The sequence below is a fragment of the Perissodus microlepis genome, chromosome 2 (assembly GCF_051167445.1).
Source record: "Perissodus microlepis isolate ML-2025 ecotype Zambia chromosome 2, ASM5116744v1, whole genome shotgun sequence".
Taxonomy (NCBI): Eukaryota; Metazoa; Chordata; class Actinopteri; order Cichliformes; family Cichlidae; genus Perissodus; species Perissodus microlepis.
Genome location: NC_140462.1, coordinates 12,826,378 through 12,849,245, shown reverse-complemented (window position 1 = coordinate 12,849,245; position 22,868 = coordinate 12,826,378). Strand labels below are relative to the sequence as shown.

The 22,868-nt window shown below is 38.8% G+C and overlaps 1 protein-coding gene across 1 annotated transcript; it reads right to left on the bottom strand.

The window, feature by feature from the left end:
• Positions 1–755: 755 nt before the first annotated feature.
• On the bottom strand, positions 756–22,043 carry slc43a3b (solute carrier family 43 member 3b). Its single transcript, XM_084947706.1, has 13 exons — positions 21,704–22,043; positions 11,417–11,683; positions 11,169–11,298; positions 9,700–9,746; positions 9,524–9,600; positions 8,048–8,140; positions 7,818–7,957; positions 6,535–6,641; positions 6,269–6,412; positions 5,893–6,000; positions 5,309–5,495; positions 3,762–3,882; positions 756–3,673 (listed from the first exon to the last, which is right to left on the bottom strand). Exons 2-13 carry the CDS (start codon positions 11,601–11,603, stop codon positions 3,551–3,553), a joined length of 1,464 nt encoding a protein of 487 aa, XP_084803832.1. The 5' UTR covers positions 11,604–11,683; positions 21,704–22,043; the 3' UTR covers positions 756–3,550.
• Positions 22,044–22,868: the final 825 nt, after the last annotated feature.

The following is a 22,868-nucleotide window of genomic DNA, read 5'->3' as shown; positions in this document are numbered from 1 at the left end:
AGCATTCTTTCCAGGTGTGTAGTCTTGAGATTGATTGATTTCCTAATGTTAGTCTTTAATTCTGCAGCAGCAAACTGAAGATCTAATATTCAGTTTATAAAGCTGTTTAATGCATCATGAGTTTTATAAACAGAACACCAACTTTGCAGCTCTCTTTCCTCAAGTGCACAGCAGTGACAAGTGAATTAAGGTAGCATGCTTTGAAGCTGAAACACATAATGACCCTTTTGCTGTCAGGCAACCACAGAGGCATCGCATGTGAAAAGCCTCAATACTTCATGTTTTCACACATGGCAATTCCACCTCCTTAGCCTTTCAGTGCCATAGAGATGGGGAGCACGCGACATCTGTCAAATTAAAAGAGAAAAATATGTGGAACAGAAGCCTCCTATCCTGGTAGATGGTCCTTTCTCCCATACAACGCACCCACAATGATGGCAGCATGTTTAGTTTTTCAAACTAAAAAAAGGACTAAGGTCACACAATGACCCAGTCTTCATCACCATAAATAAACCAAACCTGGCTGAGCAGGTGCCAATTATCTTCAGTGATGGTCTTCAATTATTCATTTAATATATCTAATGGTTTATTTGTTGCTTTAAATCCTAATTAATGTATAATTATATAAAATGCGCGCGCGCACACACACACACACACACACACAAATACCTTTAGAAACATGTTGTAATAATACATCATTTGGTCAAGTATTCAAGCAACAGACAAAACATTCAATAAATCAAAAAGGACAAAAAGCCAGTAATTGTCACATTTATTGAAATATAGTATTGGATATGTGCATGTAAAATATACATATACTGGACGTGTCTCATAGGTTTCTTTGCATCATAATTGCACTTTCTATATCTTTGGCACCTGCACATGAGGATATAACAGTTTCACCACAGTTAAAAACTGAAACTGCATTCAAGGCTAATATGAATTCCCTTTACTACACTATAGATAATATCAAAAGACTTGTATCATTTTGTTGCTGAAAAAAGAAGTTTGTAGGTCAAGACAGTGCAAAGTCTAGAGTAGTTTCTTTAGATTTTGCTTCCAAGAGCTCAGATTTTTTTACTTTACTTTGAGCAGTGTAACCTACAAATAAAATGCCCAAGATAATGGTTTGATAAGGTATATTTATAAAAAAAATTAAAAAAGTAATTTGCACCAACAAGGAAACCCTAGCGTTACTAGGTAAAAACTTGGCACATCTCGGCATGGTGAAGTGTTGTCATGATTTGTGAAATTTTGAACATAGAAAAATGTAAATCCATTTTATTCCTACGTGCGATACATCTGGAAAACATCTTGTCAACAGCTTCGTTTTTCAGCCAAACAAAGATTCCAAGCACACTGGCAGTGCAGTAAAAGCATACCTGATAAAGTGAAAAAACAAAAAGGCACAGTTGAGCACTGTCAGTCATTGACCTTCCCAGAGCCTGAACCTCACTATGAAGCAGTGTGGGATCATCTTGACAGAGAATGGAGCAAAAGGCAGCCGATATTGAAAGAAGAGCTTGCAAAATATAAAGAAACGAGTGATGGGTAAACACTCTTGCACAGTACTGTTTACATGCAAATTTCAATATTATTACTACCTCTTAACACTTGGCACTTCAGAAAAATACTTAGAGTCTGAAACAAACACTATAGGAGACATTCCCTTTAACATCCTTCACATGTCAACATTACCAGGTACAGTACATTTAAAAAAAAAGAAAGAAAAAGAAATAAGAAACCACGCTCCTCCACACTGAACACCTGAGAATTCACATCCTGGATGCAAACAAGAATCCCTTACTGTTGATTATTGTCATGATGTCAGTGCAGTTTGTACCGTGTGCACTGAAGCCAGCAGATGGCAAAGTTTTTATACTCTCCACTTCCCTCATCAACCAAGTTATTGACTTACTGTCAAGACATTCCTTAAATAAATAGCTCAAAGCCAAGAACGAGCTTAAAATTATTGCTTTTGTTCCCAAATGTCCCTTATGTTCTCACTATAGCCACACTGTTGGTCCTTTACTCTTTAGGAGGTAAAAACACGTATAGGAGAGAGAGAGAAGTTGAAGATGTTCGCATTGGAGCAATGACACAATATATTAAAAACAAACAAACAAACAAACAAACAAAACAAACGCAGTGTATTTGTTGAAAGCATTTCTCTGCCAAGGCTGGAATTCCCTCCATACAATGTGTGAACAGAGCCCCTGGATCCAAGACGTCATCTGGATCTAAGTTACTTTCATATTTGCTCGGGAAAATAAAAATTATGTTTCACCTTGTTTCAATCTGATGTGCACTTGCAAAATTATAATCTCCCCCAATTTCAAGGAATCCTTACTTTTATAGTAACTTCATAGAAAACTTTGTAACTTCATTTAACTTCAATGTAACTCAAATCATTTCATGTAACTTCAAATCCATGCATACCTTCAGTATCTTGCCAACAATCTAGCAATTGTTTGAAGGGGAAAAAAAAAAAAAAAAAAAAGAAGAAAAAAGGACGTAATAATAAAAGTGCATTAAAACAAGAAACAAGACATGTCATAGTTTTTGCACATATATTATTAGGGCAGCCAGCATGATTACAGAAACGGACGGTAAAGCAGGGTTAGAGAAAAGGGCACATTAGCACCATCGGTTTGTTTACATGCTTCAGAGACAGCAGCTCAGAGCCTGCTTAAACTCTTGCAAAAGGGAGTTAAAAAGCTGCAGAGCAGAATCTTTTCTATGACAGATACAGTCATTTTTGCACTGGACATGCACAAAGCTTTGCGAATGCACACTTTACAATCTGAAATGCATTTACAGCCAACTTGTGGAATGTTAAAAAAAAGAAAAAAAGAAAAAAAGAACAGCCAATAAAGTTAGTATCTGAATGCTTTTTGTTGTTCTTCAGGCTCTGTCTTTCAGTAGATTCAATCTAAAGCAAAACAATGCAAACTTCAATAAAACGGGCCGAGCAGCAGTTTTGTTACAGTAAAGTACATTTGAGATGATTTTTATGAATATTCAAAGAACTGTGTTTGACAGATAATGTGTAAGGTTTGGTTGCTGATTCAGTGCTGGTCTACAGCTACATTTGCACTGGTGTGGAGGTGTGTGTTAATATAAAGTGAGAATCATGTGAGAGTGGAGAAAAAAAAAAAAAAAACTACAATTAATTTGGATAAATCAGTAGCTGGGGAAATTATTAAAAGGAACGTCTGCAAAGGAAAAACAGGCAATAGCACCAAAATGCAGACAAGCAGATTATTGGTGCGGTGAAAGTAAAGCCCCATATAATTATATAAGCACAGTCATTGATTAGGAGGAGATCTCACTAATCTAAGATGCAAACTTTGGTGATCCTCAAAGAAAAAGACCATTTGCAGTTTTAAGAAAAATCAGCTTCTATCATCATTTCAGTACAGAGCCTGAAGAGCAAACAACAAATACTTCCTGTCAGGAATGTGGAAATAGCACTTTAACCACATGAAACAAGTTGAAGAGGTAATTCTCACTGGTAGTAAACTTATAAGAATGAGTCACTGTGTAGACTTTAAGAAGACTGCGTCATGGCTTTATTCTTGACCCGCTGGGAGGAAACGCTTCGACAGTGCAGGTAGACTGAGAGGGGGTGGATGAAGGCCAGCAGGCTGAGCAATGTCAGACCAATGTTCACCTGGAAAAAAATGGAGAGAAAATGATGAAGATGTGAGGAGAGAAAGGATGAGATAAGGAGCAAGGATAGATCATAAAAATGTATTTACATATAACGGATCCCCATCCAAGACTTTAACCAGAGCAAAGCAGGGATACTGCAGCAGCGAAAACACCGCAGACAGAGCCATGACCAGACCATACAGCTTCCCAAAGTGGCAGGATGGGAAACTAAACACACAGACCGAGAAAGTAAGGAGGAAGGAGATCACACAAGAATTATTTAACCAGGACAGGCAGCAATAATGTGGAAATAATTACTTATTACAGTATACTATATTTACATGCAGTCTAAGAGCATTTGTATACATTTACTTGTCAGCAGCTAACATTAAAGACCCTTTGATGCATTTGAAAATATGAAGCTGTGGTAGAGATGATGTCACTGAACAAACTTATAGACCATCCTGGTCACCCTCCGTACAGACTGAGCACTTATTACACATTTCCATTACTCATGCAGCAGCTTCCTACAATGCATTATTTGTTCTGCTGACTTCACTTTTGTTGATTAGGAAGTATTTAATATATTTGTTTTTTTAATACATTAATTTTTTTAATTTAGATTTATACTACTAATAAGGTATTTAAATGATGCTAAACTGGTACTAATGGGCCCAAAGTCTGCCAAGAAAATCCACCACCAGCCTGAACTGCTGATCCATGCTTTCATGTTGTTTACATCTAATTCTGACTTCAAGAGTTTAGACTCAATGTTTTTCCAGTCTTGTGTTCTTCTATTGTAAACTGCAGCCTCAGCTTCCTGTTCTTAGCTGACAGGAGAGGCCACTGCGTGGTCTTCTGCTGCTGCTGAGATGCTCTTCTGCGTACTTTGGCCGTGGCAAGAGGTTTGAGGTATTTGAATTACTTGTCTCCTCTTATGATCTAGATTCATTTACTTGACGCCTGGGGTTACTAATTTTTATTAATTTTCACCCAGAGAACTGCAGCACAATGGATGTTTTCTCTTTCTTTGACCAACCTTTGTAAGCCGGAGACGAGGTTGCCAAAAAATCCCAGAAGTTTCCAAAATACGAACTGACTAGCTATTTTGTAAGATTTCACTTTTAGGCATTACTCTACTTACTAAAATAATTTATTTTAATTTGCTGTGTTTGACTTCATTTTAACTGCTGTAGCAAAGGCATATCCCAAATTTGGATAAATGAAATGCTTCATGTTATAAACACAGCTGTTATATACTGCCATCTAGTGATCTAAAGAGGAAATGCTGGGTAATGCTCACCTCTATAAACATTTTTAAAGACCAGTGTGTAAACCTGCCTGCCTCTATGCACATGTGTATATAGAGGTTGGCTTATTTAAAAACAAACAAGAAAAAAAAAATGAATTACATGCCTCATCAAAAACAATTCTTTCTGATAAGTTTCTCTTTTGTTATTGTTTTTTCACTGTTTTGATGGATGAGAGTCATCACTAAAATATGTGTTTTATGGGTTATCTTTTTTAAACCACAGATTTCTTATTTTTTGTGTTTCATTAAATATCAGAAATATTTCGTGGCGTTACAGTTGTGTTGAAAGAGTGCTGTGAAATATAAACTATTCATTGATTAGCGTGCATGTTTGATACTCACGCCACACTGATGAAGGCCGCGTTGCCGCCATAGAGGAAGGAGCGGTTGAGCACCTGCAGGACGAAGGTGAGGTACTGAAGAGGCAGGTATGGGGTGGAGGCACAAATGGAAAACAACAGGCACTGCAGGGCCGTCAGGAAGAGAGAAAGCACCGTCGCCCGCAGGTCCACCTCCTGCTCGCTCTCCCCTACAAACACAATAATGACTTAAGACTGAAGTCTGCATGTCGCTCTTTATGAATCTGCAGCCAGCCTGAGGGTCTCAGACTCTTCAGATGAGACTGAAGATTAATGTGGACAAAGCTTTGCAGACTGTGTCCTCCGAGTTCCCAGACAAATCTTTATATACTGTATGCAAGTTTCCTTTCTTCTCCCCTATCATTAGTCTGAAATAAAGTTAAACTATTAAACAAAACTTCAAACAAGGTATAAAAAGACTAGTTTAAATAGCATGCACAAAAACTAAACCATGACAGCATTTCATGTAAACCCATCACTGAATGAATTTATGAAAATTAGTCAATCCACACAGGGATGGGAGGTGTTGTCTTTTATTCTACATCAGTATTAGAGTCATGGTGTTACCTTCAGCTCGTGGTTTGCCCTTGTGTCTGTCCATAATGAGGCCGTTCCAGGGAGCACACAGCACGCCACATAGCTGGGTGATCGCAAAGGCATTGGTGTACTGACTCACTGCAGGGACACAAACAAGATGGATAAAAGGCAGAGTCCACCAAAAAAATGAGACACCAAAGTTCAAAAGGCATCAAAAACATGGAGTTTTAGTTTGTAAATCACTGCACTTACTGTGTAACTTCAGAGAGTAAGATAAGCCAGTTTATTAATGAAGCAGAATTTAGACACTGATGCATTTTCAAAGCACCTAACGCATGTTGATTTAGTAAAATTACATTCAAGTGCTTAGAGCTGAGACTGAGTGATGTGGTGTTTGTGCGATTACCCAGTGAGGACTCTCCAGCTGTGAGCCTCTGCAGCATGGGGTTTAGGGTGCCAATGAACAGGTAATGCCTGAGCTGCATCACTGACAGCCAAAGCAGATGCCACATGAAGAACCTGGACAGCAAACAGTCACGGAAACTCTTCTCTGAGAGAGACGGGAGATCACAGAGATGAGGAAAGAAGGCAAAGAGATAGGTAAAAATCACAGTGGATAAGTGTACTGTGTATGATTGGTTCATTATTTTTCTTTCCAAGTTGGGCACAGACCTTGCTTTGCAGATGCATCCTTGTTGAGCGGCACTTCCTCTACCTTCTGTGCATCTCCGTTTTCCGCAACCTCACCAATACGATTGTCCGATTTACCACAGGTTATCCTGAGGTCAAAGTCAAAGTGGGGTTAACGGCACACAGAACAGACCGAGCGAGTGTTTTACATTTACTTTATGATTTGAGTTTATTGGAATTTTAAATTTTGCAGGATGTTTGCATGGAGATGTGGGAAAAAAAAAAAAAAAAAAAAAAAAAAAAAAAAAAAAAAGTTGAGCATTCAAAGCATTTTCTTATTACAAACCTCATTCAGCCACTAACACAAATACACACAAGTCATTTTTTCCTCTCTAAGTCCTTTAACCTAGCATTCACTCTCAGACAGATGCATCAATTTGGGGTTCAGTATCTTGCTCAAGGATAGGTTTGGTGGTTTGATTCCTGGCACCTCTAGTCTGCATGTCAATCAGCAGACAAACGTTTCTACCTTTTGAGCTACAGGTGAGGAAAATTATGCACAATTATAAAATTTCTGCTCTTATGATCAGTTTTAGACTTTATATTGGCGGGGACTCTAGTGCATAAAAAAAAAAAAAAAAAAAAAAAAAGCTGTCCTCATACTGAGGTTTAACTGTTCTGTTGATTTTAATACAACAGCACGCTTTCACTGATGTCCTCATCACTGGGCCTTTGTCATCATTGGCTGTAAAGAGCTCTCTTACTCAGCTTACTGAGTAAGAGCTTTCTCAGTAAGCACTGGATGCATGTTTGATCTGTTTCCTATGAAAACAGGAACTCTCTATGAGGAAACTATTCTGACCACAGTGCTACACTGATTCCTCTTTTTGATTTAGCTATGGCACTCTCCTTTAGCACTAGCTCTGCCCTCCTTGTCCACTCCAGGTTTTGTTCATTGGCAGCAACACAAACACAAGACAAACTAATCAAAGTAAAATTAAACTCATGCATGATCATTTCATGCATCTTCACTGCAGTTTTTATTTTAGCAACCATGCTGCAAGGTACATTTGGCACTTTCCAAACACATTAGTATGCAAATGTAAACTGACTGGTCCTTGCATAAAGCTCAAGCAGAAATGCACTACATAACATTTCTGATTCACCCAGTCACTTTTTCTGCATCCAGGTGCTTTTTATCCAGCATTCCCACTGATTAAAACTGCGCATCCCTCCTCTCCTTATGGTCCTTTGTCATTTTAGAAAAAAATACACTTTGTACTTGAAGTGCAGACTCGTCTGTGACGTCTGCCGTGGATTCATACCCGTATGTGTAGTTATCCGGCAGCGGGTATGGAATCAATTTCCGAGGCAGCAAGAAGAAAGTCCTGAGCAGGTGAACGACGCTGCAGGCGGACAGAAACAGGAAGGAGGAGCGAAGAGCGATGCCACGTTCATGCAACAGCTGCAGGAGAAGAGATGTGGTGGTGATCATTGCTACACGAGACAGCATCAATATATCCTGCTGATTCTTTTCTGTGTAAATGTTTCTCACCTTGATGACGAGGAAGAGTGCTGAGGAAGAATCAAAGGCCCCGTTATAAAGAGTGATGATGGTGGAGCGACGTGAGCCAAACAGGTTTCCTACCTTTAGGAAAATTGAATTAAATGTTATTGTGGGGGCTCTCTTTAAAATTCTTAGTTGATATTGGTCCCCTCTGCATTCATCTTTCTGTTGTCTATTGTAAGTTTCTGGACAGAAACACATATTGTCACGTAGCCTCTGAAGCACAGACTTTAAGCTTTAATTAAAGAGGCTTAACAAACTGATTTAAAAATTACAGCCTCTTTATAGATTTCAATTCTCAGATGCTCAAAAATTTTCAATGTGAGTATTTGTTGGATAAAAGTCTCTTGCGGTCTAGATGCTCTCCCAGACCTCGTGTTATTAACCAGTGCAATCATCTGCAGTCTTTTAGGCCTTTTAGTTTTGCTGAGCTGGCTTCAGCATTCCTCCTTTCCTTGTCTACAAACAATGTAGTGGTCTGCAGATTTGGGCATACCTAAAGTTTTTGCTTTCACTGATAGATACAACTGAAGGCGATTACGTCTCTTGTACTGAGAGTTCCTGTGAACAGCGACCAAATGCAAATTCAATATTTGTACCAAGTTTATCTATTTTCCCCACGAAGGGAGGGGAGAATAGATAAACTTGGTTCAGTTTTTCAGTTAGGAGTCAAGTGTGCACAGCTGAAGATTATTTTTAAATTCTGTGCTATGGTAGATAACAGCTCGAGCCGACGTAATTTTAGTGAAAATTGAGCTACAGCATAAACACCGCTCCATCTCCTGAACCTTGAGAAAGCTTAATGTTTGTCATTTAGGTTTGGAGCTGAAAGTCTGCACTTCAAATGACACCCAAGTTGTTTGATTTAAAAATCCAGTGCGCACTGTACAGAGGCAAAACTACAAAACCTGTCACTGTCCAAACACTTGGCTGTAGGTCTTGCTCGAGGGGGAATGTAGAATGTGGTTCAAATTCATAAATTATCGTGGCCTCCCCAAGAGGGATTTGAGCAAAAACAAAAAAAAGTGTGGTGAAGGTGGTTTCTGTGTTTTGGCTTTATTGCAGTTTGCTGATAGCCTGAGGAAAGAGTGGAACGTCTTACATTCACAGAACACTAGGATCATAAAAGGTCACACAGTCGAACCTCTTTCTTCACACAGTGCTTTACTGACAAAGTGGGCCATAGATGAGTCAGTTAGCAAGTTGTAATCATGTGTCTTTCCAGCTCTTTCAGGTGATCTACACACAGAGCTCACATGCAAAAGCGCATTTCAGAAGTCGAGAGGTTTAAAGGTTTAAAATGTGACAGGTCTAAAAAGGTTTTACTTTCCCAAACAGGAAAATGATCAAACAGACATTCTAGAAAAATATATAAGAGTTTTTTTTACAGAAATAGTCAAATGCATAATAAAATTAATTAAAACTGCCTTATGTCGCAGCAGTAATCTTAAATTGATCCAGTACCTGCATGTTGGTCATCAGAAATAAGATGCCACCCACAGCCAGGAGGGAGAGAGCTGGGAAGAGCAGGATGGCCAGAACTAAAAAGGAGAAAGAAAGAAAAACATAACAGCTGTAACATTTGTGTTCATGTTGATATTTATATTTATTTACTCTGATCTTTATTTGAGAACTCTCACCTGAAGTAGAAAAGGCCACCATCACTGTACCTATGGTGTAAAGAAATCTGCAATTGAAAAGTATCATTTGTTATTTGTGCCACACAATTTGCTAAAACAATTTGATGAATTCTTGATCATTAGTGTCCTAATAACTGCACAGCACTTTGGCAAACTGGTTGTTTTGAGATGTGTTACATTAACACACCAGCAATCACAAGCAAGTAAATGTGCTTCTGGTGCTGTTTGGAGAGCTTTAATTTCCTTTTCTTGGCCTAAGCATCCTCATCTGCACTTGGTGCCTCTTATACAACTACTAGCATTCCTTGGCTATTTATTTTCACCCCACCCTGTTTAACTGGAAATATGGATCTGTTCAGTGCCAGTCTGTTATTGTGGATTTAGATATTTGGGGCAGAACCCTGCAGAGGTATGTCGGGTGTTCTATTACATGATTAACTTTGAGGAGGGAGGACAGCTTAGTGTTGGATTCTGAGCATCTGGAGGAGAAAAGAAAACATTACTCTGCGATTAACCATCTTTCCATTTTCTTGCCTTCCCCGCTAAATCTGACATTTGATTGAACTTTAGACGGCATCTCTGGCAGCAGAAGAAAATATTTCCTCTTACTCTACTTTCAAAAACAATCTTTGGCTATCGCACATTAATGTGAGTTTTTGTTAGAAATCACGAGGAAACTCAAAGCTCAGACAGAGATAGAAAAATAATGCTCATTTCGATTTGGGTCATGGGGTCAAATTCAGATGTTAATATTTGTGACACCAGTCTAATTTGGACTGTTTTATTTGCGTCCCTAACATGTGAGAAGCTGAAAAACTGTGGTTCCTCCAAGCCTCCAAATCTGCTGTCAGATCGGATATCCAAGTATTTCAGGAAATTCATGCATCCATCATTCTGTGGTAATCTGAGTTATGGGCCTGAAAGTCCACATTTGCAGCGCAATAATTCCTGATATCTTCCCTGAAAAAAATTCTCAAGTAGTTTTCTAGATAATGGAATTTAAAAGTGGACTCTCAAAAACAGATGCAACTTTAACTCTTGAAATTCAACATGAGAGTAAGGACCAGAAGTTTTGCAAAAGTCCTATTAAGGAGTGGATCCTTCCTCTGGAATTGTCAGGAAAATCTGGGATAACATTTTAGTCAAAATATGCCTGTTTACCTAAAAAACAGACAGCCTTTGCAGTTAGGAGGGATTTTTTTTAAGTCCATTTTATTTGTGGGCAGGATATATTAGAATTACCTGCAGAATTTCAATAAACCATCACATCTCGAGGAAAAACGAATTAAAAGTTGCACTGTGCAGTTGTTGCTCAAAAGTTATGACATCTTATTGGTGCTCTTTAATAGTTTACCACTTCCTTTCTCTTAACATGATTGTTGGGCTTTTAGTGCCACATACGAGTACATTTTTCATATGAATGTTCTTGATTAGAATGATTCATTGACTATTTAAGGTGCTGGACTTACATGCCGTAGAGCCGAGTCACTGTAGTACCAAACCGGTCAAAAAGGAAACCATTCGGCAGCGTCAGAAAGTTGTTCATAAAAGACGCAATGGTAAAAATAAGCGAGAACTGTTCATCCTGTTCGGTGCAATCTGCAGAAACAAAGGTTAGAAAAGACAGAAGCAACAGGTGATTGATTAATTTCCATTCTTCAGCCATTTAAGTTTATTTTGTTGTTCAAAGTTGTGAAGGTGAGAACATCACACTGACCTAAAACATGTGTTCCATTGACTGCTGTGCCGTTGACACACAGAGAGCTGAAGTAGCCTTCTTCCTTGAGGACAAACACAAGAGAAGCCCAACCAAACACGGCTCCAGCGAAACACAGGCACTCCACCAGACCTGTGGTGAAGGTGAGGCAGCGCTGCACCGATAAACCGCTCCCAGACCCTGGCATGGTCGCACAGGCTCAGCTCACACTCACAAGTATGTCACAAACTTGTACACATTCAGAGGGGGCTTCACTCACAGCACCTGCTAAAAGAACCAAACCAAAACACTGCATTTTATTCTTATGTTTAAAGAAAAATAAGAATGATGTGACCATATAACAGCAGTCATTTATTTTGTCTAGCAGTCGTGGTTTGTTTCCATTCCAGGCCTGTTGCTGCATGCCAAGCTCTTCCTTAACCCACCTTCCCTGTTTCTCCATCCCTTCCAAATTGAAAGGGAAAGACTACAAAAAATCTACTACAAGAAAATGAAAAAACCCAAAACAGAACGCCTTAAATCAAAACCTTTTCAGCTGCGTAAGAGCTGTAACTGAAAACATCTGGACATAAAATACCCTGCTCAAGTTTAGGTCACACCTCCAGAGACACATATTGCATGAATTCATAGGTTACACAAAAAGAAGTTATTCTTACTAAGATTAACCTCGTGTTGCCACAAAGAGGAAGTATTCCACATAAACAAAACGCTCTGTTGTTCAGTTACGATGATTTCCAGTTCATTACTGTCTTGTACTCACAGTTCAGCCTCCAAGAGTCTCCACAAATGCTCTTAAACCACAAGCTTGAGCCCCTCGCGTTTGCTTTATATAGAACAGCTCTTCCTTCCTCTTCCTCATCAGTTCCCTCCCTCCAGTTTTTTCTCCTCTCTGCTCTATAGGAGAGAAAATAGTCTTCGCGGTGCTAGTGGCTAAAGAAAACAAACACTTGCGCACGTATAGCCGGCCAGATAGCAGAGCCACATACACTGTGGGAGAAAGTACAGATGTGGATGCTGGGAGGCTAAGACAGTTTAGCCAAAAGATCATGTGACTCAGACAGGGGAGGGGGGAAAAAAACAAAAAACGTGAGTGCCGTGTGGAACCCTCTTTGTCACAGCTGGTGCATGTGGAAAAAAAAAAAGAAGATGTGTGATAGGTTTCCTCTACTTGACAGGCTATAAAAAGGATGCTGCAGTAACTCATGACTCTCCACGGTGCTCCAGGCTGCTGAGAAACAATGCATAATTAGCCCCTCGCTAAAATTAAAAGGAGGAGAGGGTTAAAATAAGGCTTCTACATAAGGGATTAACTTTGCATACAAATCCCCCCCCCCCAAAAAAAACCCTACAACCCCATCATCCAACAAGAACGCAAAGTCAAGTGGTGACACTGAGGGGGAAGAGGAAAAAAACAAAAAGCACGGATAGTCAGAACAGAAAGATTTCACTACTCTAATAACTTGTTACAATGGAGTGAAATGAGTCAAGAGTAAAGTGCCTGCAGTGTTTGATTCTGTGACTCATTAAAAGAGTCAAAGACAGCTGCACACCACACTGAAAGATTCCAGGCCAAAAGCCTCTGCTATGTTTGTAGATGGCCCTCAGTTTGAATTCAGGGTACAGACACCTCTACTTTTAAGATTAGGCTTAAAACGTTCCTTTTCCCACTCACTCTGCATTTAATCATTAGTCATTCATCTCTGGCTCTCTTCCACAGCCTGTCTTTTATCCAGTCTTCCTCCCTTACACCCAACTGGTCGCAGCAGATGACTTCCCCTCCACTAGCCTGATTCTGCTGGAGGTTTCTTCCTGTTAAGAGGGAGTTTTTCCTTCCTACTGTTGCCAAGTGCATCCTCGTTGGGTCGTCCAATTGATGAGGTTTTCTCTGTAGTTTTGTAGAAACTACTGTTCTTCTACATAAATAAAATAGAATTCAATTGATACTAGTGACAGATGGAAGGCTATTGGCAGACTTAAAAACCCATCTTCAGCTTGTCTAGTTTCTAAAGATTGCACACCACGCTGAAATATTCCAGGATTTTGGCTAATAGCACTTTGGGAATCATCCTGTTGGGTCAAAATACTATTTTTTGTCTATCAACCTGTTCTCTTTGGCACTTTTTATAGATTATAAAGATAGAAATGGGAATACATTGTGTTACTAACAGCCAGTTCCAAAAACAAAGTGCTTAAAGCTACAATTTAAAGCTGGTTCATGCCAAGTTGTCCGTTACGTGTAAGCAACACTGCTTCATCCCTTGAGTTAGGTTCATTTTAACTGTTGAATGATTCATAGGCTATTGGTAAGAATAAATAAATGAATAAATAAATGAATCAGACTTTCAGAAATTCTCATCTTTGCCAAAAATGTGAAAAATAAATATTGTCACAAACTTACTTTTCAGAAGGTTTATTAATTTGTGCCCAGCACGATAAAGAAAAATTTCTAAACTTTTCTGCATAAGAAGCAAAGAAGTGAAGCACAGTGATTCAGCAACATGACCTCCAGTGGGACATTCTTAACAGAAAGCTTATTAAAAAAAGTTCCTACTGAAGATACTCTCAGTTGCATTATGAGAAACATGGGGAGTGATTAGTATGTATCAAGTTTCAAAACAAAAGTATGATTCTTAGCCAATGTGACTTTAAGTTTCACTGGTCAAACACCAACTAAACCACTTTAATAAACTACATAATAGAATATGATCACGCTTAATCAGTTTGACTTTCTCACAGTCTCTCCCCTGTAAGTGTGTATGAAACTAACGAGTCTGCAGCAGTGGCTGGGTGTCCTCAGGAGTGGGCCGATACACCTCATTTCCAGTTAACATATTTAAGCTTGGTCTCCACCCTCAGTCATTGCCATATACTGTAGTAGTCCACTAATAGTAAAGTCCTTCAGGCCACTTGAAACCATAAATATTACAAACTTGCTTATTTAGTATCCCTTGCTCGGATTTGCATTTTCCCCTTTTAGGAAGACAACATGGGAAAAACCTGTAAAACTTGCCTGACCCACTCACTCACCTGAATAACACGTGCTCAGTCCTGTAAAGCAGCGTTCCCCAATCCCCGGGCCACGGACCGGTACCGGGCCGCGAGAGTTGAGGCTCGGGTGTGAAATGTATGGTTTTCAGGGTTTTTAGCGTTATTTTGTTATCGTCTTTATCATTAACTCGGTTTTCCTGGGTCTTTTCACGTGTGTTATGAATAAATCTTCTTTTTCGGTACCGGTACTAGTTTTATTTTGTTGTATTTATCCGCGACACTTTAAAGGCCGGTCCGTGAAAATATTGTCGGGCATAAACCGGTCCGGACAATTCTGGATTTAGATCCAGCTGCTGCTCGTTAGCCTTTTAAAAAAATTATATTGCTGGTAGTTTTAAATTGTTAAATGAGCCTTAGACTGTGATTACAGCGGTGTACCCCGACTCTTGCCCTATGCTAGAGATATGTTCCATTCACCCTGCAACCCCGAATTAGACAAGCTGAACATAATGGCTAGATTGATATCCTTAACCTATTAAATAATTCATCTTCTACAGTGAAGGTGAACCTTCAAAATATGTGGTTGGTTTCTAATACACGAGACAAAATTCCATATTATAGCTTCAAGGATAGGCCTTTGTTTTTAGCAACCAAATATTCTTTAGGTCCCTCTATCAAAAAGGTTTGCATGATCAAAGTTCAAAAAACACACCACTGGAACAAGTTCAGTAACATCCATTCATTCTCTGCACTCACCTAAATCCCTCATACAGGTTTGAGGTTTCACAGCCTTGTTACGACTTTAAAGCTAATGTGCAGTTATAAGAGATAATTAGCTTACCTGATTATTTTTGATTCAACCATTTTTCGACAAAACACTGAGTTTTATAGAAATTGCACTAATCACTCTTTCTCTGTTGCTTGCATTAAACTTCGATTGCTCCAGGTCTTCATGGTTACTCAAAGCAGGTGGCTGAGGGAGGAGCTGTTTGAAATACGGAGGCTAATGGACCAAACCATTTGTTGTGATACCTGTGGGGTTCATGGATTTTCTTTGTGGTGAGTTTAGTTGTTATCCCTGTGATTTTTCCCCTTTGCATCCATAATGGTTTGCTCCACTACTCTAGGTTCATGGTGCTCTCGTGTGTTTTAGCTCTCTTTGTTAAAGTGAGGTTTTGTAAGCAGTAATTTATGAGCAGTGTTTATTTAGTTCGCCCTATTTATTTGCTAAATTTATATGTCTTGCATTAAATATTATTTTTGATGCTTTTATTTAATTTTGATTTAAATAAAACCCACTTTTTCAACAGCACAGCTTTGCCTGCTTGGTCCCCTACAGTCACTGAGACAGCCTGCACTCAGACTCCAGAGATTATTGATTATAACCAGATGGTGATTGATTTCCGAGTGTCAGTTTTCTTTAGTTTGAGGTTGTTGGGAAGGATGGAAAATGGCGACAGTGACATTACTACAAACAAATAGATTTGTTTGTATTTGCATTTCTGGGTGTGGTATGCCAGGATGTCACTGTTGCTAAAGCAAACGAGAAAACACAGCACATATTGTTGTGTGATCTATGTCAGTTACAAAACATACTGTTTACGGTCATTCTTATTACCTTATTGTTTTTGTATCAATGGGTTTCTGCTGCTACAGCAAGTTAAAGAGGGTGTTATGAGAGGGCAGAGATGTAAATGGAAGTATTACTATAAAAACACATATATATCATCATCACTACTCATCACAAGACACAGCTCACACACTCATGGCTTGACACGCAACAAGCTTGAGCACACTTCCTGAAACCAAAGCTTTCTATGTGCGTGTAAGTGGAGCTATAGCCTCACTGGAAAGATGACCAAAGGTCTTAAAGCACATGACCTCTTTCTGGTCACAGTCCAGAGTCACTATAGTAAACGTCCCGGTAGTCAAAGTGGACTCCAACTCTAATGGTGACCCTAGGTGACATGATACGGAGGAAGTGAGTGTAACAAGTAAAGAATGATGTGCCAGCGTACATTTTATTCACTCAAAGGATGATGATGCAGAACGGGAACAAGGGCACATTTCTGTTGACTTTCACATTTCTGTTCTGCCGCTGTGGCCGCTCAAACCTCGCCAATGAGAGACAGATCAAGTTTCTACCTCTACCTCACAAATGATTAAGGGAGTACAAACACCACAGTTACCATTATTTGGCATGAATCCCAGTCATATCCATGACACACAAACTAAATGTATTTGGTGCGTACCTTTTCTCCTAGGCCCTCCATTATATGCTGGCTCACTGCAACCACAATTCAAAGCAGCTGACAGCTGGCATGCTGTGTCCAGTGTCCAGCCTTTTATTGACCCATCCCAGCATTTTGAGACATGCTACATGAGCTAATATAGTGCTGTGCAAAGTTCTTGAGCCAACGCTCATTTCTTTATCATTTAAGCCAGAATTTCTCGTAATTGTTTAAATTAGTCTTGAATAATAGTTTCCAAGGCTTTCTGGAAGTTCTTCTTTGAACATTTGCTGCTTTTTTGCTCATTTTCAGTCCAGTCTAGTCCATGAAATCTTTGTTAAGCCACTTAATACTGACCTATGAGTCAAGTAGGGCCTATATAAAAATCCACCTAACTCAAGTGATGAAATATTGTTGCAACTACACATAACAGACCTTTTAGTAAAGAACCAATTTTAAATTAGACATTAAGGCACTTTGTTACAAGCAGCCTGATGCAAAACAGATATTTTGTTCCCATTCCTTTAGTTAAATCTATGAGGAATGCCAAAGGGAACACAGTTTGATGCGCATAAAATAGTAATCAGAAATGGTCTCAGTGGAGGAGCAGCTGTCACAGAGCCATTTTTAAATAAGGGAAATGTCGAAAAAAGGATGAGGTATGCCAAATTACACAAGAACTGGACTGAAAATCAGCAAAAGGTCTTGAGGAGTGACAAAATTTTATTATTTAGTTATGGATGGGCCTCACGGGTCTAAGTTCACCCAGTAAAGTCACCGTGGCCCTTCAGCTGAAGTCTACTGATACACATTAACACTAAGTTACAATAATTAATACAATTTGGTAATGAAAAACGTAAACATCCATATTGCTGACAAAAGTGAGCTCAGTTATAATTATTCAGTTAAAAGTAGTTTAGTGCTTCTGCAGCAGTCGTGGTAACTAGCATGGCTGAGGATGACACTGGGCGGGCAGGCCTATGCAGGTCAGATTCATGCCTCTTGGAAACTACAAAGAGGTCATTCTTCAGCTTGTGCAGCTATTTTAAAGCACGAAGATATGATGATAAAAACTTAAAACTTGGAATAACTTTAGACAACAAAAGCACATAAACATTGGTAAACTGTGCTTTTCTTAAAAACAGCAAGAGTTCACAGGACAGCATAACAGGCTGGCACTCGATCGGCAATAAAAATATTAAATAGCATCAAAAAAATACACGTAGTAATCTTAACATTAAAAAGTTCTCTTAAAGAACTAAACCCACATCAACATCCATCGAGCGCTGATTCGACCAGTGCTGCTTACAGGCTTTGGCCTGGCCACTGTTATTTTCTCGAGACCCAAAGACATTGTTGACCTGAGGCAGATTTTGGAGTTTGATGTTTGAGTTTTAAAGATGAGTGACGAAACAGACGAAAGGCAACACTAACATTTCCAGTTCCTTGTAAATGTAACCAAACATCTCGCTGGGAGGAAGATCCACAATCTGGAAAGGCACAGTAAGCAGCACTGACCTTCAGACAACTGCCACTGTATCAACTCTGACTCCTGGCCATGTGTGCTCGACTGACTGCCAGCTAAGTTAATGTTAACTGGCAAAGTAAACAAAAGAAACAATGTTGTGCAACCAGAAGTTATGTTATTCAAGTGTCACTACCCAAAAGTTAAGGCAGCAGCATTTAATTATTTTGCATTATATTTATTCATTATTATCTGCTCCACTCACCACTGTCTGCTCTAGCGTTTTTCTCCTCTTCCTCTTTTTCACTCACAGAACTTTAAATCCTCTAATTTTTCACTCATTGGTTTTTGTTGTTGTCTTTTGCTTTGTTTAAACAGGATCATGCATGACTGGAGTCAGGTGGGGGGCCTCATAGGGAGTCAAGGTCTCTCCTACTGTCACTGCAAACTTTGACCACCACCCACCAATCAACAACTTTACAGGTATTGATGAATGGATTTTGTTACAGTTTTTGTTGTAAGCTAGGCTACAACAAAGATAGATTTTCATCTGAGTCTGCAAAAAAATGACAATCTCTTTAAAACTTTTGTCAAAAGGATGCATTTCACTACAAGATCAGATCACCAAAGAGGACTTTGGTGATAATGTGCTTCATAAAAGTGATGCTGGAGCTTTTTGGGTGTATCTGGAAGCTTAGAAATTTGTCTGATTATGAATCGAACCAGGTGCAGGTGTCATTATGGTTGCCTTTAGGGTTATGAGCTTTAGGAAAAGTAAATGAGTGTCCTGATATGAAAACACATGCATGTATATGATTATTCATGTGATTGGATATAAACATACATACATGCATAAATCAGTATTTTAGTGCGAGTCTTCTGCAGAAAATGATCAATCCTCAGAAGTGATGGAAATCTGTGTGTGTGTGCTGTATTGCATAACAGGCAGTCAAACATACTCTTCATTTGTGCCAGTCTGATAAGTGCCAACATCAGCAAACCGTTGGACAGGAAATTGTCACATGTCATCGAATTTATATTTCTTTAAAATTCGATCCCCAAATAGAGAAACCACGGGACATCACACTCACTACTTCCTCTTTCTGAAAACGTTTAGGTAAAAGAAAAAGTTAGTGCCACATGTGACTTATGAGATTAGCTGGTGACAAAAACTCTAAACATAGGATTTTGTCACAAGATTTAGAGTTTTATTCTTTAGCTTATGTGCACTGTTCAAAAATGCTGGTGAGTTTTGGCTTGCACAGTGTGCGTTGGTCAGGTTGGATGAGGAAGCTTCTCAATTGAACAGGTGTGACGTTTGTTTGTGACTTCTGAAACCTGAAATTTGGCATTTTGCCAGCCACCAGGATGTTTTTAAGAACCATCAGTCACGAGTCAGGGGGTGGATCTGACTGTTGATGTGGCGGCAACTTCTCAATAACAAGTGAGCTCGAACCTAAAGCACAATCTGCTTTATTTTCCACTGTCCTGTAAAAAAAATGATGATCGTGTTGTAGTAAATAAGACTTAAAACTATCGACTGAAGCCGTAACCAATCAGGAAAGTATCTACTGAGTTCGTAAATCAAGTGAGCAGCAGGGTAATGTTGTCATAGACTCCTGCACAGTTGAAACAGCTTCACTTTTTCACACCAAGAGGTCAAATCTTTGTTATTGCATGCGAGGGAGTCAAAATTGAAGTGAATGAGAGTACCTATGACTGAATGTGAAGGTTCACTGGTATGAATGAATCAATGACCATGTGACCTTTGGCAAACGGACAAACACAGACCTAGTTAATGTTTCAAAGTTAAAGAACAGGCGTTTTTAACTCTTTCCCCCATAAAGATGACATCTGACGACATTCCCCCGCCCACCCTTAATGATGAATTTTCACACTTCAGTATAAATCACTAAAGATGAAAGATTTGAGTTTCTCTCTAAATAACAATCTGTTTACTGACAACAAAGCATTCATATATGCATAATTAATGCTAATCATTTTTAGTTTAACTCGGTGGACATATCTGAACACCAAGAAAACCCTTCCACACACATGATCGATGATGTAGTTGATGCATAAAAATGCAGTTACCTGAAGTTTATAGGACGGTAAAGAATCTTCTAATTTCATTTTTTTTTTTCATTCCTTTTAAGACCACAACCACATTCTTCAGATAAACGTTCAAAAATAAAGAGAGGGAGCTGTGGATTTTGTCCCAATCAATAATACTGATATAGACTTGGACACAGATATCTCGGCCTCATATCTTAAAAACCAGAACGATAACAGCAGGAAGAGCAAAGTAGCAATAGTCGCCCTTTTTGTTTGTGACAACAGGAAATGGGTGTTGTTTTAAGACAGACTTGCAAAATTAGGAAACTATTCTTTAAGCACACATACATTCACACACCGTCACTTTATTTATTATTTACACTATGCTAGTACCTTTTGCCTACAGAACAACCTTAATTCTTTGTGGTACAAGGTGCTGGAATCCCTGCTCAGAGATTTTGGTTCATATTTACATCACAGCATCACACAGTGGCAGCAGAATTGTCTGCTGCACATCCATGATGCACTCCTACATTGAACCACATCTGAAAAATGCTCTTTTGGATAAGATTTGGTGGCTTTATAGGCCATTTGAGTACAGTGAAGTTCTTAAATGGTGAGTTATGGACATAGTCAGCAATAGCGTTCAGGTGTTTAAACAATGCTCACTTGGTAGTCCAAATGTTGCAGCAGAAATCGATAGTCATCAGACCAGGCAATGTTTTTCCAATCTACTAGTAAGTAAGTAAGTAAGTAAAGTTTATTTATTAAGCGCTTTTCATAGACAGGTAATCACAAAGCGCTGCACACAGAGATTAAAATAAACAGTACGATAAATAGCAAAATGCACAATATAGAGTTTAAATGTAAATTAAAAATATAAAAATGTAAAAAGCATTGGTCAACAGAAAGCTTGTTTAAACAGTAAAGTTTTTAACTGTTTTTAAAGGATTCCACAATAGTACTATAAGTACTATTCAGTTTTGTTGAGCTTCAGTTTCCTGTTCTTAGGTGCAAGGAGTGGTACCTGTTGTGATCTTCTGCTCCTGTTGCCCATCTGCTTCAAGGTTCTGCATAACTTGCTTTATAACCACTGTTTATTTGCATTACTGTTAACCTCCAATCCATTCACTGCAGAATAACCGTTCACCTCTGACCTCTGACATCAACAAAGTGCTAATGGTTTGTTTGTGCTCTGGCACAAGCAACCACGCAACCTCCAAAGGCACTTACATCACATAAGTCTGACCACATCTTTAGATTAGGTCAACCTTAAAAATCGTTAAATTTAAAACAATGAGTGTAGTTGCATATGATTCTACTGCATGCGCTTAAAAAATACAAGAGGCGTCAGTGTGTTTTTTAAGCTGTAATCTATTACAGACAGTGTCACTGCTGCTCGGTGCAGTGTCTGCACAGCCAGACCCGTATGATCTGTGTGCACACACAAAACTGCAGGCAGGCCTGCCCTCATTAGAAAACAGCTTCGAGTCTATTTTTAGTCTGCAGCTTTGTCTGAAGTCTTTGTAAGAGGGGATGTACACTTACGTGATATTGTGATCTCCTGCAGCGATCCCATTGTCCATTAAATCCACACATTGTTCGTCCTGTAACATGAAAGCAGCCTGGAGAAAGGACTCGGGAGGATTCTGCGCTCTCACACACCCTCTTAGTATATGAGTACTAGCTGGTTTGCTGCTCCCAGCTCTGGTCTTTGCTCAGGTCTAAATTCATTTCTTAAAAAGAATCAAATATTTTAATTAGAAAAACTTTACATACTCATTAAAACTTGCATTTGCTCGTCTTCACTAAATTCGACTCCTTGTACTATTCATCTGTCTCATGATGAACTAATAGCTATGTGTTTGATATACGCTAGCTCATGAAGTGTGCCTATGGTCCTTTTGCGCCACCGTGTGACCATAGGAAAAAAATGCGCTGAATAAAACGTAACAATATTGTGTTCCTCAGGATTATAGGATATAGGATTACATGTAAATAAGAATAAAGCCTCACTGGTTTGCATGAGATTCATCAAAAGTGTGGGAAAACTGGATAAATGAATACATAAATTAACCCTCTGGGGTCCAGGGTATAATTGGCCGTTTTTGACTACTTTTGATTTTACCTCTATATTTCACCTTTAAAAACTGTTTATCTTGCCTTGTTTGGTATCATTATTTTCAGCACAACCTCAAATATCTGAAATTTGAGTGATTTTTTCATTTTGGTATACTATATTAGCACAGTTGATCTAAATTCAGACAAAAAATTCAAAATCCGAGTAGAAAAAAGTTATATTTTTACTGTAAAACCCACAAACATGTTTAACGAATCATTTTCATAACTTGAAATGCAAGTAGAAATTGTACATTTCTAAAAATTATGCACAAGTTTTGCAAACAACAAAGTTATATGGTACTGTTTACCTAAAAATGCAGCCAAGGCCTCAGGCGTTTTTTATATAACCATTTAAATCTATTTACAGAACAATCAGGTGTTCTGCATCAAATAAGAAAGCACACAAATTATTTGTGCCAGTCCAAAAAATGTAGTTTGTGTTCAGTATAAGACAGAGGAGAACACCAAAGGCCCAAACCCTGCAGGTCTGACAGCAGGAGGTGCATCCGTCCAGTTTTCTATGTGGAGACAGCGTTTACACTGGAATCTGCCTTAATAATGACTGCTTTTTTAGAGCAAATGTGAAATTCAG

Coding starts and splice junctions, on each gene's coding strand:
- slc43a3b (XM_084947706.1), bottom strand. CDS start 11,603: ATGCCAGGGTCTGGGAGCGGTTTATCGGTGCAGCGCTGCCTCACCTTC. Junction 7,958..8,047: donor CACTCTTCCTCGTCATCAAG/GTGAGAAACATT, acceptor CTTCTCCTGCAG/CTGTTGCATGAACGTGGCAT. Junction 6,642..7,817: donor CCGGATAACTACACATACGG/GTATGAATCCAC, acceptor CTTTGACCTCAG/GATAACCTGTGGTAAATCGG.